Source organism: Lycorma delicatula, chromosome 3 (assembly GCF_047948215.1).
Source record: "Lycorma delicatula isolate Av1 chromosome 3, ASM4794821v1, whole genome shotgun sequence".
NCBI lineage: Eukaryota > Metazoa > Arthropoda > Insecta > Hemiptera > Fulgoridae > Lycorma > Lycorma delicatula.
This window is the reverse complement of record NC_134457.1, coordinates 222,181,132-222,200,309: the sequence shown is the minus strand read 5'-3', so window position 1 is coordinate 222,200,309 and position 19,178 is coordinate 222,181,132. Positions and strand designations below refer to the sequence as shown.

Here is a 19,178-nt window from a genome sequence, read left to right as displayed (position 1 = left end):
AGAAAAGATTTTGGAGGTAGAAGAATTTTGTTATTTGGGAAGTAAAATTATTAAAGTTGGACGAAGCAGGAGGGATATAAAATGTTCAGTAGCACAGGTGAAACAAGCCTTCAGTCAGAAATATAATTTCTTTACATCAGAAATTAATTTAAACGTCAGGAAAAGATTTTTGAAAATATATGTTTGGAGTGTAGCTTTATATGGAAGTGAAACTTGGACGATTGGAGTACCTGAGAAGAAAAGATTAGAAGCTTTTGAAGTGCGGTGCTACAGGAGAATGTTAAAATTCAGATGGGTGGAAAAAGTGACAAATGAAGATGTGTTGCGGCAAATTGTTGAAGAAAGAAGCATTTGGAAAAATATAGTTAAAAGAAGAGACAGACTTATAGGCCACATATTAAGGCATCCGGAGTAGTTGCTTTAATATTGGATGAACAAGTGGAAGGGAAAAATTGTGCAGGCAGGCAACGTTTGAAATATGTAAAACAAATTGTTAGGAATGTAAAATGTAGGGGGTATACCAAAATGAAACGACTGGCACTGGATAGGGAACCTTGAAATGACTGAAGACAAAAAACCTATGAACTTTATGTGATGGGTTGTTTCAGAATACATATTCAGATTCAGCATTTAAAATAAATAGAACACCTACTCCCTTTTCAGTTCCAAATTTTATGTTAACCAGTGATTATTATGATTATTTTTAATGCAGTATGTAAAAAAATTAATTAATTAAAAAATTAAAAACTATTTTTAATGCAATATTGATGCAGAAAAAAGTAATGAAGACAATAAAATATCTGAAAGTAGAGAAAAGGCAAAAAAAATAAAGAAATGGGAGAAAGAGACTTTTGTTACTGATAAATAATTTTAATGGCCGATGTACCATGTATAAGCCATAGTAAGAGTCTGAGCTTTGAATTAAATGTGATGCCTGGCTAACACTTTAATCCATTTATTCTAGCACAGAGTTTAGTACAGTCATCATGTGAATCTGCATGATCTGACATAAATGTGTTGATATGAAAAACGAATAATCCCTAATAGTCCTGATTTAATTACGAAAGTGAAGTTAGTTTGGATGAAATGATTACTGGAATGAGTTGAATAATATGATCTTATAACATGTTACCTAATTGTTTAAAGTGTATGCAGTTTATTTTATTATTAGTTACTTGATAGTTCAAGGCTATTCTTCACTTTTTCAATGTATTTACAAGATCCTACATTAGGATTGTAGGCATTACTCATATATGCATTTACTCATTTTAATCTTTCTTTGTCTATCTACAGTTTTTTCACCTCCTACATTTTCTTGTATATAATAAAATTCATTAATCCTGGACATCTTAATGCTTACTAACATGTTACTAACATAGTATATTTCTTTTTAAAATTCAGTAACAAATATTTTTTGGTCTCCTATTTTTCTTCAGACTATAATAACAAATTTTGTTAACACACAGATTTTTTACTTCTGCATTTCAATTTTTTTAATTTTTTTTGTAGTAATATAGCTTTTTACCAAAACACTGCCCATCTTGGCTATTTTAACTTACCTGTCCCACCTTGGCTTGGTATGATTGAATGTCTTAAATAACATTCTTATGTAAAATTCAAATATTTATATGCTATTGATTCAAAGAAATCATGTCATTTATACTTTCTGATCACCTCTTAAGTAAAAATGACTACATACTTAAGAAACAAAAAGAAAAAACATTACTTTGAAAAATACTGTTGTTTGTTGTTTTCATTTTTTCAACTGCTCAATTCTTTTTGGTTAACACAAACCTTTATTAACATTTTATAAATTTTACAATTATTACGGATGAATATGCAAATTCTGCTGTCCAGTACTGGAATGATGTAATATTTAAAACATATTTTCCTTTATTCTAATTTCATTATTGCCGACCGGTAATTTGTAATTTATTATTTTTTTTATTAAATCATGATCTTTAAATGTGATTTGGTGGTTCATCAATTTATATTTTTGTTTATATTCATTAATTAATATTTCTCGGGTATATTCATTTTTTTTTATCATTATTACAAACTTCCAAAATCTAAATTATTTTTGCAAACAGTAATACTATGTTTGCATCCTAATAAATGGTCAACTACTACATTAGATGCACCACTTTTTTTTGCTTTTGGAAGCTCTTTATTTTGACTAAAATTACTTTTTTATTCATGTAAAATAAAAAGTACACTCATTTTAAAGAAAAAATGTAAAAAGAGGATGTTGCAAATAACTAAAATCTTCCAGGTGGGTTACATTCCCACCATGTAATATAACAAAATTTGTTCTAATCAGAGAAATAAAAAATGATACTGTGAATTTTCTTTAAAGGATTTATAACACATACATGATGTTTCAGCTACTGAAGGGTTACGTCAAAGACAAATTGGGACATCAGGAGATGACTTGGATGTTTTATTAAAATATCATCATTCTGTACAAGAAAAAATTGCTGATGATATGCTTGGACTAGCACGTAGTATGAAAGAACAATCTAAGTTGGCTAATATAATTATAAAGAGAGATACAGAGGTTAGTTTTCAAGTTTTATTTTTTCATTTTAAATTTGACTTTATATCATGTATAATTATGTATTTAATATCAGATAGTAGTCTGATAGAATGTGTTTCTTTATAATTCAACTAAAAGTGAAATTTAATCATAGTAAATATTTAAACTCATTAGTTAATTACATGTATTATAAGTTTAATAATCTATATATTGCGAGCTTACTTCCAAATTAAAAAAAAAGAAAATTTGATTTGAAAAGCTCTAGTGAATCAATATAAAGTAAAAGCTCAATCACAAAACAATTAAGATTAAGGGGGGAACAACGAAAAAATGTACTAGGGCTATGTAGTCTGATTACATGTATATTATTAAAAATAAAAAAATTAACATTAACAATACAAAAAATAATTTTTTTAACATTAATTGAACATATTAAGCATATCAAAATTATATGGATTCATATATTTTGAGTCTTGTATATGGAGTCATAGAAAACACATTTTCACACTACTCTTCTGTCATATTTAAAAAAAATAAAATAATTAACATTAACAATACAATAAAATAATTTTGAATCATAGAAAACACATTTCCACACTACTTGTATCATATTTTTAAAAAAAATCTTATCATTAATTTTTCTCTTCATTATACATAAGGATACTTTCCTGCACATATAAAAATAATGATGACCTCGCATCGAATACACCTATTTACCCAGTCTCACTGTCCTGTCTCATCGAACAAAGAACACATCACCACTTCCGTGCGAGCCAACTCAAAACACGTCTCCACTCCATGACTGCACACTAGCCCCGAAAACAAAGAATGTCAGTCTGACTTCCCCCGCCAGATGACTGTTCGTATTTATGCATGTACACACTTTTTTCTGAGAATGTATATGCTCACACCAGCCCACGATGACATCACCGTCTGGCTATCCAGACCATGTCATACATCAAAAAACAAAGTTATGTAATACAATTTCTTATCAAACTAATTACGTTTATTTAACTATTAAAATAATATAATACTATTGCCTATTTTCTGTTTTTAATATCAGCTAAGCCAAATGAATATTACCTACCTTTTAAAATATTGAAACTTTTTTCTTTATGACATAATATATATTGTTCGTAACCAACAAAATTTAGAATGGTTACAATATATAAGAATGAATGTTTGTCTGTCTATATGTCTCTTATTCCTTCTTTAACCGTTCATCCGATAGCGATGAAACTTTTAGTGAGTTATTTAGTACACACCCGCAAAGGTTTCTAAATTAGTTTGGACCTGCTAGGTGGCACTGTGGTCAAGATAATTCGAAAAATTGTATTTATGGTCCGATTTGGCTCAAATTCAGTATGTGTTACTTACATGAAAAGAAATACCTCTGCAAAAAATGGATCCACTAGATGGCGCTGGGGTTCAGATATTTGGAAAAATTACATTTATGGTTCAATTTGGCTCATATTCAGAATATGTATTAGTTACACGAAAAGAAATATTTTTGTAAAAAAATGGACCTTCTAGGTGGCGCTGGTGTTGAGATATTTACGAAACAAACAAATAAATATACAGGCTTTCTTCTACAATATATACAAAAGGCAATGTTCGTATGTGTGTCCGCTATAGACTAAAAAACTTCTGAACTGATTTACGTGCTGGTTCTTCAAAATGGTCCGCGTTGCCCGGAGAAGGTACTCTAATCTATCAATGGCGAAGCATTGCCGGGTCTGCTAGTCACAAAAAAAAATTTTTTTCTGTGTTCTTTATACCATTACTGTACCTTCTAAATTATTTTTAGATTGTGCAAGTTGATTGTATATGTCTAATTTCAGTTGTAATTGTAACTGGAAGATTGACGGCTGCTTATATTCCTAAGAAACTGAAAATATTACTTAAATTTTTTAACACTTTTTACTTGTGCTGGAAGACAAAAGTAATAAAATAACAAAAAAAAAAAAATATTTTTTTAAGAATTAGGTCTATTGCCTATAAACAACTAGGTTGAAGAATTTGTTTTATATATGTAGTGGTGTTGTGGTATATATCTGCTTTCTTTGGAGAGAAAATATATAACACCTCATTAAAGATCCCACTGGATATCCGTAGTTTCAGTAGCTCATGATGGAGGCTTCTTTAGCTAAATTGTTTGGAGGTAAAATAGTCCTCCAATCAGATCTTCAGATGGGGGCAACTAGAGAGGTTTTGCTTCGATAAAGTACAAATATCAAATGAGAATAGGAACTTGGAATGTGAAAATGATGCTACAGGCAGGGAAATTGGAGAATGTTAAGTAGGAAATTGAGAGATTAAGAATGGATATCCTGGGAGTTGCAAAGATGAGATGTCCTAATCATGGAGCCTTTTGCAGTGGAGAGTATAGGATAATACACATGGAAACTGCCAAAAACAGACGATGGTATAGAGGAATAGTTATAATTCTAAACAAAAAATTAGGAAATAATGTAAAGAGGTACATGCTATACAATGAGCGAATTGTTCTAGTCAGTTGCCACTAAACCAAAAGTCACTGTGATAGTGCAAGTATACATGCCAAAAACCATTGAAAAAGATGAAGAAATAGAGGAACTGTATAAAGAATTAAGAATATTAGAGAACATCAGAGGAGAAGAGAATTTGATCATATTGGGAGATTGGAGTTCTAATGTGGGAGAGGAGATTGTAGGGAATTATGGACTTTGTAGAAAGAACGAGAGAGGGAGAAAGATTCATAGAACTTTGCACAAAATACAACTTAATAATTTCAAACACATTATTTAAGCACCATCCAAGATGTAGATACACATGTAAAGCTCCTGGGGACATAAGAAGGCACAAATAGATTATATCTTAGTGCGGGAAAGATACAGAAATCAAGTAAAGGACAGTAGAAGTGATCTAGGAGCATATGCAAATAGTGACCATAATTTAGTCATAATGTGCTCTGCGTTAAAATTCAAAAGTTTAGGTGCAAGAGTAAAAAGGGATCATTGGAATGTTAAGAAATTAAAAGATAAAGCAGTTCATAATATGTACATGGCAGAAATCGAGTGTTACTGAAGCCATAGAAACAAGAGAACAACTGGATATTGAACAGAAATGGAACAGAATAAAAAAAACTATTCTGAATACAACAGAAAAAGTAATTGGGAGAAAAACACATGAAAAGAGGAAGGAATGGATAAGTGAAGTTGTCCAGTTAATCATTGAAAGAAGAAAGTACAAAAATGTGGTAGATGAGGAAGGAAGAGACAAGGAATTAAATAATAAGATAAATAAGAAAGCAAGGCAGGATAAAGAAAAATTCCTAAAAAAGAACTGTGAATATATAAACAACTGTTTAAAACCAGGACAGATTGATAAAGTGTAAGGAGACATTAAAAAATTCTTCGGTGTAAGGTAAAAACTATGAGTATAATGCATAAAGAGGGAAAAATTATATATGGTGAAGAAAAAATTGCAGAATGATGGAAAGAGTATTTGGAGTGGTTGTATAGAGCTGACAATCAGATTTTAACAATAGAAGAGGGATCGGAAGTACTCCCAAAGGAACTGGAGGAATCTGTAGTGGAGGAAGAGTTGACAAAGTCATTACATGAATTGAGGGATGAAAAGTGCCAGAAATGGACAATATATCAACAGCACTCTTGAAGAGGATGGTGACAGAATGAAAAAAGAATTTTATATAAGTTGGTCTGTAACATTTAAGAAATTGGAGAATTACCTTGTGATTTTACAAAATACATTATAGTACCACTACCAAAGAAAACAAATGCCCAATCGTGTGAGCAATCTAGGACATTGAGCCTAGTATTTCATACATCAAAGGTAATAACTAAAATTATCCAAAAGAGAATAGAAATGAAAATAGAAGGAGTGCTAACAGAAGATAACTTTGGATTTAGAAAGGGGATAAGAACAAGCGAAGCAATCTTAGCAAAAACACAAGTAGTGGAGAAACAAGGGGTGCAACAGGACTGACTGTACATTGTCTCCATATTTGTTCAGCTTTTATATATATATATATATATATATACACAAGAGGCCATTGATAGAATTAGAGAGGAAGTGAATGTAGGTGTAAAGGTCCAGGGAGAAAGGGTTGACATTAAGATTTGCATTCAATATAACTGTAATTGCAGAAAGTGAAGAGACTTGTAATTAATTTTAACTGTTCTGGATAGGGTACTGAAAGAAGAATTTCAGATGTGTAATTAACAGTCGTTAAACCAAAACACTGGTATGCATTAAGAACAAGATAAATGGAACAACAATAAAACTGAAAGATGAGATTTTTCATGAAGTAGAAGAAATTAAATATTTAGGAAGTAAAATAACAGGTGATGAAAGAAGCAACAAAAATATAGTGAGTAGAGTGCACCAGGCAAAGAACGCCGTTAACATAAAGAAAAGCCTTTTTACAGCAAATAATATAATAAGCCTTGTGTTGAGAAAACAATTACTGAGAACATTTATGTGGAGTATTGCATTGTATGAAAGCGAGTCATAGACAATTGGAGGAGAGGAAAAGAGGACACAATTGAAAGTGGAGGGTTTTGAAGTATGGTGTTACAGAAGGATGATGAAGATAAGTTGGATGGAAGACGTGTCAAACAAGTAAGTATTTAACTGAAGCTTTTTGAAACAATTAAAAAGAAGAAGAGCTCAGCTAACAGGACACATTCTTAGGCACCATGGTCTGGTTAAGAAGGTGATAGAAGAACAGATGGAAGGAGAAATTATAGGAGAAGGCTTGGGTTGGAGTCGTAAAACAGATAATGGACGATATGAACTGTGATTCTTACTAGGAGCTAAAGAGAAAGGCAGATAAGTGAGAAGAGTGGAGAGCTGCTGCCAACCAGTCTAAGGGCTGTTAACCAAAGAAGAATGTAGTGTTAGACATTATTTGTTTTTCTGTGATTGTTGTTGCAGTTTATTTAAAGAAAAATTATAGGAATTAAGATAAATTATACAAAAAAAACCTTTTTCCTGGTGGTGCATTTCAGTGTTCCGTAATTTCATTAGAAGATTACACTGATAAACATAATTTTTGTTTCCTAACATGCGATACATGATTTTAATCTGTTTTTTTATGCTGAAAACGAATATGAACTCAGAATATTTCTATCACTCACCGTTTTTGAAAAAGTTTAGAATTTTAATTAAAGGGTTTTTTTATTTTTCAGTTTATAGTTAGCATTTTAAGCTCCTATATTTTATTTTTTTAGTTCATTTTTTATTGTTTAACTTTGTTAACATAATTTATAAGCTGTAAATAAGCAATACTAGACATAGAATTAAATCATATCATAGTCACATATTTTGACATCATATCTTAATACTGAAGAGTGAGTCTTTATGGACAAGATTAATCAAAATGTGCAGGTCAAAGCATGTAGCTGAAAACACAGCTGTGTTGTTTGCATTAAGCACTGGATTTAGGAATGAATTAATTTTGTTCAATCTTATTGCTGTTTTAAGTTTGTTAACACTGCAGTGTCTTAATGCCCCAAAATTGTCTAAATGATGTAGATGCCTTTTGTTATGTATGTGGTTAGCTTACCGTAAAATCAAATAGAAAAAATATTATACCTTTTAATAAAAAATCATATCATTTGTATTTTCAGTGTAAAATTGATGATCAGGATAAGATGTGTGCTCCTCATATAGTATCCACTAATTGTTCTGTATATTTAAGAGGAGGTTGAAAGGTACACGGAAGGCTTTGCCATTTGGTGTACCTATGGTTTGGCATGAACCAAATTATCAGTAACCGATTGTTACTTTTGTTTAGCTAGTGTGTCTGGAATTTCTAAAAAATCTTAACGTACCGTAAAATATCCTTCATTGTAATCTGCAATCAGGCATATACCTTACAGTGAAATTATTCTAGTTACTGAGTCATCTGTGATTGTAGGTTTCGAAAGCAATGATGAAGAATCAGGCAGTACTGAAGAAAACAATATATCATTGTTTTCTTCAGTACTGCCTGAATCTTCCAATTCAGTGTTTTTGAATTTTCCAATAAGCCACTTCTTATATCAGCAGGTGAATTAAATGACTTGGTTAATGATTTAAATTTATCAAAAAATCAAACTGAACTGTTAGGCTCAAGACTGCAAGGTTAGAATTTACTTCAAAAAATACAAAACTTTCGGGCTCTCTAAGCCGACAAGAAGAACGTCTCAGTATTTTATTAATGAAAATAATTTGGTTTATTGCAAAAATATTGATGAGCTTACATTGCACTTAGGACAAGTTCATAAACCTGAGGACTAACACCTTTTCATAGATTTGTCCAAGTGTAATTTAAAAGTTATTCTACTACACAACGGTAACAAATATCCTTCGATACCAAACACTTATGGTATTAATTTGAAAGAGACATACGATGTGATGAAAGACATTCTTGAAAAAATAAATTATAAAAAACATAGCTGGAACATATGTGGTGATTTGAAAGTTATAGTTCTTTTGTTAGGCATGCAGTTAGGCTTTACTAAGTACATGTGTTTTCTTTGTGAATGGGACAGCTGAGCTAGTGATAAATATTATGTTTTCAAAAAGTGGAACAATTGAGAAAACTCAATTCCAAATGAGAAAAATATTATTCATGAGCCCTTTGTTAAACCCAAAAAAATATTTTTACGCCCTCTCCATATCAAGCTAGGACTAATGAAAAATGTTGTAAAAGCAATGAAGGATGGTTCTGAATTTTTGTACATCAGCAAAAATTTCCGAATGTAAGTGAAGGAAAAATTAAAGAAGGAATATTTGTTGATCCTCAAATAAGAGAGTTGATCAAAGTTGATGTATTTAACACAATGTTAAATAACGTAGAAAGTGCAGCTTGGGCTTCATTTAAAGACATTTGAAAAAATTTTCTTGTCAAACAAAAATCCAACAATTACCACGATATTGTTAATCAACTTCTTACTTCATACAGAGCTGTGGGATCTAATATGTCTGAAAATGCATTTCCTCCACTCACATCAGGATTTTTTCCCGGACAACCTTGGAGACGTAAGTGACACACTGTGAACATTTCTACCAAGACATTTCGGTGATGGAAAGCCGCTATAAAGCCGCTATAAAGGAAAAAGAAATACTAACATGCTAGCCAATTACTGCTGGACATTAATTTGGGATGTGCCTGAGGCTATTTATAAAAGAAAAGCATCAGTGTAATCATTCTAACACAGGTATGGGCATGCAAAATTATAAATTGTATAGATTTTAAGTATATTTTCCCTTAATTTTTTTTTAAGTGCACTTTATTTAAAACTAAGGGTGATAGAAAAATTATATTTACAGATCTGTAATGTACGCAAAAAGCAATTCAAGAAATGTTATCACACTTAGAGAAACATTAAAAGATCTTTTTTTTTGTTTATCAGTGTTACTCAATAATTACTACAAAGTATATTAAGTACCACAGTTTTATCTGTTTTTTATTTTATATCCCCAATGATCTTGTTTGTATACCATCCATTTTCAAAATATTGCTTCAACTCACAGTAAAGGTAGAAAAAAGGGGTTGTAAAGATAGAAAAATCAGAACTATGTAATTTTCATAATTAATTTCTTACACTTTGTGTTCGTACTAAATTTTTTTCTTAATTATGGATATCAAATTTGAAATAATTTTCAATTACTGTCACATAGGGGTTAATTTTTTTGATAAAAGAAGATAGATGTGGCCATAAGGAGTTGAAAATGATTTGAATTTTATCATGGAGAGGGGTTAAATTGTTGCTGTAAGCAGATTCTGGGAAAGCGTATCATTCCAGGTTTTTTATTTATTTTTCATACAAAGGACACTAGGGAGGTTTTGCAATATAACATTTTTTTATAAATTTTCAAATTATAAAACCACCTCACATTATAAACTTTAACATCCTTAGAAACCAGTCTTCAAAGAAACCCTGCCATGTTTCATCTCAAGCCTCTAGGAGATCATCATCTCTGGTAAAATGCTTTCCTTTTAGTCTGTTTTTCTCCTAGGTGAACAGCGCAAAGTCACATGGAGTGAGATCAGAGCTGTAGGGAGGATGCTGTAACAGTTTTATTCCAGTGCTGGCCAAATACTCGGCGCAAACTTTGGAGTTGTGCACTGGAGCATCATCATGGTGAAGAAACCATGACCAGCTGTTTTTTAGCAACTTCTTGAGAACTTCAATTTTAGGCAGGCATCCCTTTGTATACCATTTCCCTCTAACTATCTTCTGAGTTTCCAACACAATTTGCTCTAAAACTACTCTCACACCATAAGACAACAATACTACAGCCAAGTTTTTTCCGCATTTTATGTTACCCCAAAATATGATAAGCCCTCTGATCTTTGGTTAATTTATGTGGCACCCAAAGGGTACAAAGCTTTCTAATTTGAAGATGATCTCGCAGCATAGCATGAACTGCTGGTGCATTAATTCCCAAGGATATTCTATTTGGTGATACAGGCATTTTTTGTTCTGCAGCAATCTTTCAGTCACAGATGAAGACGGTTGACCTGACAGTGAAACATCCTTAAGGCAAAAATTTTCTCACTCAAACTCTCAGTATTACCTAAATATTGCACAATGAGGACAATCCTCTCCAACCACAGGAGAATTTCCTGTGAACATTGATCAACATTTATCTCACATGCAAAATTGCCCAGTATTCAGTTTTCAACCATGGTGACATCACTATCTACCTTTTTTTTTTTACTAACTCAGTAAAAAGCTAATGACACAAAGACAGTGATCAAAGCGGCTACAGTGCAGGTTGGGCATATAACAACTTTGAATGTTTCTCTTTCATTTAACATATAGTTCATCTGTCTGCAGTGCTTTGTTCCAAAGTTATAACCATTTAAAACCTCACTAATATTTTACAGACACACTGTATTAGAAAGTTATTGACTTATGTGTAAAGACAATGTATAAAGACATGTAGGATCTGCCTGTACACTCGCTAACTTGTAACTGCCTGTTTCTATCTGTTTCATCACAATGCAAAACTTTCGTAGCACCCTTTGTATAATAATGCAGTTGTATTTAGTTGCAGCTGATATTCTGATGATTTATATAATTTTTTAATGTCTTATCTACTAATTGTACTCATCATATCAGTTGTATTATGTTTGTTAGTTATATTCTGATTTTTTTTTCAGACTGTTGAAAAGTCATCTGTGCTTGCTGAAAAGAATTTTTCACAGCTTAGAGAAGAATCTGAAAGGTTACAGGAACATAGTAAAAGAGTGTGGAAATGTTGGTTATGGGTCATGCTTATACTTGTTTTTGCTATATTTATTTGTAAGTATTCCACTTAACCTAGTCCACATAATATTTCAGTTTTTCTACTAATTAAAACTTATGCTGTCTGTGAACAGAAAATAATGTTCATAAAACCCATAAACTTTTGAAAATGTTCATATATACCATTCTAGGACAGATGGCGTAGCTTGTTCTCCTTTGATGATACATGTAAAGGCCTACATAACTGTAGCATTTAGAAGTAGTACTTTATTTCAAGGCCATAATTATGTTTATACCATAAAATCAATCAAATAATACAGTGTCCATAAAAAAATAGTGGGGTTTTATTTGGTTTTAGCTTCGGAACAAATCATTTTAAAGAGATAAACTGTACATTAAATGAATAATAGACCTCTTAAGTTTATGTGGGCAAAAGCTAGCACATGTGTGTTGTGTTTCTATACATGCAACCAGTATGTGTGTGTTAGTCATCATATTTGCAGTGTAGAGGAAGGTTCAGTGTGTGTTGCGACTTGCTATGTTTGAGTCAGTTACACATGTTAGCCGGAATTACCGTCATGTGTACAATGAAGACACCCCGCATAATAATAACATTCAGTGATGGAACAAACAACTAAAAGAAACAGGGAGCCTACTGAAGCAAACATGTCCAAAATGACCATCAGTGTCTGATGAAACAGTTGAAGAAGTGCAAACCAGTTTCTTGCATAGCCTGATGAAATCCATGTGAAAATGTTGTAGTCAGTTAGGCATTCCTAAAACAATTGTTCACAATGTGTTAAAAAGACAAGTTACATTTCACTGTGTACAAAATCCAGGAGTTACAACTTTATCCACAGGACAAAATGAAATGATTTGTTTTTACTGTAGACATTCTGAATAGGTTAGAGTTCATTTTCGATGATGAAGCAATGTTTCATTTTTCTGGATGAGACATCAGCATAATGTTCATATATGGGGTACTGCACCTCCACATTCTGTTATTGAACATAAGCGTGACAGTGAAAAAGTGAAAGGTGGTGCGTTATTGTACGAAACCGAGTTATTGGCTCCTTTTTTGCTGAAAAAACAATAATGGGAACACTCTCCTGGATATGTTAGAAGGGTATGCAGTCCCCTAAATACTGAAGAATTCCATTTTCCAGTTAGACAGAGCTTCTTCACATTTTGTCCTCACTGAGGGAGCACACAACAAAATCTACTGAACAAATAAGAAACTTGGAGTGTTTCTCTTTCATTTAACTCTTTACAATGTTCATCTCTCTACAATGCTTTGTTCCAAAGTTACAACGATTTAAAACCTCACTATTATTTTACACACATACTGTATTAGAAAGTTAAATTCTTTTTTTCATAACTGAAAAAAAGAATTTAAAAACATGTCATATATTATTACAGCAATGGTATGTTAATGAAAAAAAAAATACTCATCTATAATCTATTCTAGCATTAATTTAATTCTGTTTAATTTAACAGTGTAAAATGTTTTGAAATCATGTTTTCATAAATATGAGGTGTGGCTAAAAAAACCTTATTAATGCTTTAATAACCTTTATTTTTAACATTACTTTCAGTATACTCCCCTCCATCGTTCAACACAAATTTTTCATTGGTCAAAGCAGTGTTGGAAGTCATTTTCAGAAAGCATGTTCATGGTTTCCATCACTTTGTCTTTCACAGTTTACAGAAAAAAGTTACACGGAGCAAGGTCCGGTGAATAGGCCAACACAAGTATCCCATGCTTGGGCAAAAACATTTTGACCGACAATATAGTATGGGTCAGGGCATTTTCCTGATGAAGAATCCATGATTTGCTTTTCCACAATTCAGATCGCTTTCTTCTTATTCCTTCATAGAGCGTAGGTAGGACCTCAAGGTAGTATTGCTGACTCACAGTTTGACCTTCAGGTATCCAGTTTACATACATAACCCATGGGTAGCGAAAAACATGGTCATCCTGGATATGGGTCATCCTCAATCTCTTCTCATCCCTCATCAAATCATTTAAACCTATCAAAAAGCTGAATGCATAATAAACATTCATTACTATATACTTCGTTTAACAAAGAATGAGTTTCTGTGGTGGATTTTCACAAAAAATAAAAATTATTAGTTCAGAGATTTTTAACAAATAATATTTGAATATTATTGTAACATTTAATATTAGCAGTCAAGCATGTATTGATGAGTTGATCTGCAAGACTGCAGTCAGCCAGCTGTACAAAGAATTTTACCCAACTGTTCATTAATGTTAGCTGACACTATCTCTGTAACTATATTTGCATATTCCAGCCATCAAATTACATTATTAATCTTCTTCTGAATGTGTTAAGAGATTTACTGGATAAAAATATTATTTAAATTTTATAGCATTTCTTGTGTGATATCTCCAATTTTCCCTCTAATTAACATTCAGTTATTCAATCATAGAGCACCTAAAGACATTCTTTTTAAATTTATATTAATAAGAAGACATCTGCGTTTGATAGATTTGGGAATCTTGAAGGCCATTATACTTAGCCAAACTAACAGATCAAACAAACTACTCTCAAATCTTTCACCGAACTTCATGCATATCTTGATGAAACCGGTGTTGCAGAAACAAAGGCTGGATCAGATCATCTTGACATATTGGTTTCTGTGTAAAATTGATAACATCCACCATATAACTTGCTCTGAATGCAGTGGTCTTTGTTAGATATCTCTTGGTATTTGACAAAAAATGAAAATTCTCAGATTTGCCCAAAACTCAGATTTTTGGACAAAATAACATTATTTATCAGAACCAGTCAATTTTTGAATAAATTCTTTTTTGATGAAGTGAAAACTTAAATCTAAATGGAAGAGCGGGTAAGGTGTAGTTAGACATATACAATAGTGGTAAGGGAATGTCTTTTTACTATAAATGAGTTGGACTTCACAATACACTATGGCAGTTTTTACCTATTCATTGTTGTCAGGAGTAAAAACAATTTTCAAACCCCAATCCTCTTTATATGTTTTAATCATTTCCACTTTCTTACTCTTAAAAGAATAGTTTTTGTAATTGGAAGTGGTCATCTGTTTTGGTAACCAAAATTTATTAAAATTATTACTGAACTTGCACTGTTACAACTAATTGCTACTATTACTGCTTGTGTTTTATGAACAAACTTTTTAATAAAAGATTCACTGCAAACTAACAGTGTTGAATACTGCAGTCCACTTTTTCAGTTACAAGATCTAAAACATACGAACACAATGATAAGAAAACCTCATCTCACTCCTTGCATATAAACAGTGCTGTTTGGCAACTTAAAATTATGTATTTCCATGTTTCAGTATCATTTAATGTATGAATATATTTTTTTAAGATTGTGTTATCTATATCATGTAGCAAAATATACTATAATAAACATTTTTCTGTTATTTTACAGGTATGGTGCTTTTTATGAGAGTAATGAAAAAAAGACAGTGATAAAGATTTTAAAGAATAAAATTGACTGTGAATTTTATTATTGTTATTATTTGTGTAGTTTGTTAATCAGTTTTGTATGCACATATGTGAATGAAATGTAAAAAATATAGTATTGCATGACACATGATATAAGAAGGGAAAGTAATACATTCTTATCTTAGGTTTTTTATTGGTAAAAAAAATTACATTTTTTTATTTAATGGGTGGTTAATAACATATGAATTTAATAATCTGTTGAGTATACAAAGATAAATTAATTCTTATATTATATGTTTTTTTTTTTTGTATTCAGTCATTTGACTGGTTTGATGCAGCTCTCCAAGATTCCCTATCTAATGCTAGTTGTTTCATTTCAGTATACCCCCTACAACCTACATCCCTAACAATTTGTTTTACATATTCCAAACGTTGCCTGCCTGCACAATTTTTTCCTTCTACCTGTCCCTCCAATATTAAAGCAACTATTCCAGGATGCCTTAGTATGTGGCCTATAAGTCTGTCTCTTCTTTTAGCTATATTTTTCCAAATGCTTCTTTCTTCATCTATTTGCCGCAACACCTCTTCATTTCTCACTGTATCCACCCATCTCATTTTTAACATTCTCCTATAGCACCACATTTCAAAAGCTTCTAATCGTTTCTTCTCAGGTACTCCGATCGTCCAAGTTTCACTTCCATATAAAGCGACGTTCCAAACATACACTTTCAAAAATCTTTTACTGACATTTAAATTAATTTTTGATGTAAACAAATTATATTTCTGACCGAAGGCTCGTTTTGCCTGTGCTATTCGGCATTTTATATCACTCCTGCTTCATCCATCTTTAGTAATTCGACTTCCCAAGTAACAAAATTCTTCTACCTCCATAATCTTTTCTCCTCCTATTTTCATATTCAGTGGCCCAGCTTTGTTATTTCTATATATTAAATTACTTTTGTTTTGTTCTTGTTTATTTTCATGCGGTAGTTCTTGTGTAGGACATCATCCATGCCATTCATTGTTTCTTCTAAATCCTTTTTACTCTCAGCTAGAATTACTATATCATCAGCAAATCGTAGCATCTTTAACTATTCACCTTGTACTGTTACTGTTGGGTAAAGTTAACAAAAAACACAGCTCGTATTTGCCAAAAAAAATTGGACTTTAATGAGAAAGAAAACAACTGAACTTATGTTAAATCATAACCTTAAAAACTAAAAAGAAATTATGAAAATAACATAATTTAATGATACATAAGAATATCAACTGAAATCAGCATATGAACAATGATATTAAATGAGAAAATACATGAATATACATTTTTAAATACACATTTTGACAATATACAATTTTAACAAAGCCTGAAAACAAGAGAACATAAAATACCTTATTTTTAATTATAAATTTAGAAAAACATAACATCAATAAACATAGTATGTCTGAAAAACTATTACAGTTTGCATTTGCTGACAAATTCAGTAATATTGAAAATTAGGAATGAGCAAATGTCATTAACTTAGAAAAACAAATTACAATAATTTCAGTATAAAAAAGAGTTAATTACAATAATCAAATTGAAATAAGTAAAAATATGTAATTAGAGTTCATTTTGGTAAATAAGCATTCTTGAAAATATAAAATTGCTAAGTCCTAAAACATAATTGCACATCAGGAATAAATTGTTTTAGGTTAATTTTAGAGCAGTACTATGAACACAGTTCATGAGTAGAAAAAGATTAATCTCGAGGATTAACAAGATACAAGATTAAATTGTAAAGTTAATTATCATAACTACAAAATTGAAATTAATAAAGCACGTAAAATAGGTTGCAGCTGAACAATGACACAACCTTATGTAAGTAACCTGTCGTGATTGTACTTAAGTGAGTAAATGGTTTTGTGATCTACACTTGAAAGTGAAAATGCATAAAGTATGATGAACTGAATGTTCCACAAATTTTTACTAATAAAGTAACTGTTTAAACGTAATAAATAATGAAAATTAAACTTGCCTGTAGCACACAAATATTAGTAAACGACGAACTCGTGAATGAAGGTAATTGAATACATACAGTAATTCCTGGGTGTAGTCCGCCGTGGTGTATCAGGAATGTAGGGGTGAGACGTGGTGTAGAGTTAGGCTAATACGTAGTATCTCAGATATGTAGCAATGAATTTAGAGATTCTGCATCGGTGAAAATGTAATCAGCAGTTTGAGAAGATTCGGCGTCGACAGAATTGTCAGTTTGTAGTAATTGAAGCACTTTCAACATAGACGTAATAGTGAATTTGAAGAATAACTTAACAAAGAAACGAGGCTGGACGAAGTAAAGAAGTGACTGAGTCCATAGGTCTGCTCACCAAGAAAGTCTGTCCTGTACTGAAGAAATGATGGCGTGAAGAGTAGAGGGGGAAACAAAGAAGGCAATAAACCGACGAGAGTGTGTGTGTTGACAACAAGAGCTAGTGTGCTGGTATTGGTAAGACAAAGAAATTAGCATAGACGGGAAGTTTGGGTAAGAAACAACATATCGAAAATTAATATTATAAGCAAACAGACCATTAAAAGAGTTACGTAAAACTGATAAAAATGCTGAAATACGAACAATGAGGAAATGACGTGATCCCAGACAAAGAAATGTATATTTCTAGGAACTTGACGACATTAAAAATGAGCTAACAAAAAACAGTTAAAAATTAATGTGGTTAAATAGAAATTGCTTTTATGAAACATTGCGACCACAGCAGATAAGATAAAGACAAAAAACATTATTGAAATAAAACAACTTTACGCAAAACGGCATAAACAGTTACTCCAAATCTAAATTGTTCTTTAATATCATTAACTGCTAGTTCCATGTAAATATTAAAAAGTAACGGGAATAGGGAACATCCTTGTTGGACTCCCTTTCTTATTACGGCTTCTTTCTTATGTTCTTCAATTATTACTGTTGCTGTTTGGTTCCTGTAAATGTTAGCAATTGTTCTTAAAACCCTAATTTTTTTTAAATGCTGAACATTTTATTCCAGCCTACGTTATCAAATGCCTTTTCTATGTCTATAAATGCCAAATATGCCGGTTTGTTTTTCTTTAATCTTCCTTCTACTATTAATCTGAGGCCTAAAATTGCTTCCCTTGTCCCTATACTTTTCCTGAAACCAAATTGGTCTTCTCCTAACACTTCTTCCACTCTCCTCTCAATTCTTCTGTACAGAATTCTAGTTAAGATTTTTGATGCATGTCTAGTTAAACTAATTGTTCTGTATTCTTCACATTTATCTGCTCCTGCTTTCTTTGGTATCATGACTATAACACTTTTTTTGAAGTCTGACGGAACTTCCCCTTTTTCATAAATATTACATACCAGTTTGTATAATCTATCAATCGCTTCCCGACCTGCACTAAGCAGTAATTCTACAGGTATTCCGTCTATTCCAGGAGCCTTTCTGCCGTTCAAATCTTTTAATGCTCTCTTAAATTCAGATCTCAGTATTGTTTCTCCCATTTCATCCTCCTCAACTTCCTCTTCTTCCTTTATAACACCATTTTCCAATTCATTTCCTACGTATAACTCTTCAATATATTCCACCCATCTATCGACTTTACCTTTCGTATTATAAATCAGTGTACCATCTTTGTTCAACACATTATTGGATTTTAATTTATGTACCCCAAAATTTTCCTTAACTTTCGTATATGATGCTCAGTCTATTTTACCAATGTTCATTTCTCTTTCCACTTCTGAACACATTTCTTTAATCCACTCTTCCTTCACTAGTTTGCACTAACTGTTTATAGTATTTCTTAATTGTCGATAGTTCCTTTTACTTTCTTCATCACTAACATTCTTATATTTTCTACGTTTATCCATCAGCTGCAATATATCGTCTGAAACCCAAGGTTTTCTACCAGTTCTCTTTATTCCACCTAAGTTTGCTT

The 19,178-nt window shown here is 31.6% G+C and overlaps 1 protein-coding gene across 2 annotated transcripts in view; it reads left to right on the top strand.

Moving 5' to 3' along the window:
* Positions 1–15,527, top strand: part of Use1 (Vesicle transport protein Use1) — a 43,248-nt gene extending 27,721 nt beyond the window's left edge. For both annotated transcript variants that reach the window (XM_075361566.1, XM_075361565.1), the window contains exons 5-7: positions 2,385–2,557; positions 11,697–11,838; positions 15,219–15,527. In XM_075361566.1, the coding sequence (XP_075217681.1) occupies positions 2,385–2,557; positions 11,697–11,838; positions 15,219–15,259 (356 nt within the window). In that variant the 3' untranslated portion in view covers positions 15,260–15,527. The remainder of the gene's footprint in view (positions 1–2,384; positions 2,558–11,696; positions 11,839–15,218) is intronic.
* Positions 15,528–19,178: the final 3,651 nt, after the last annotated feature.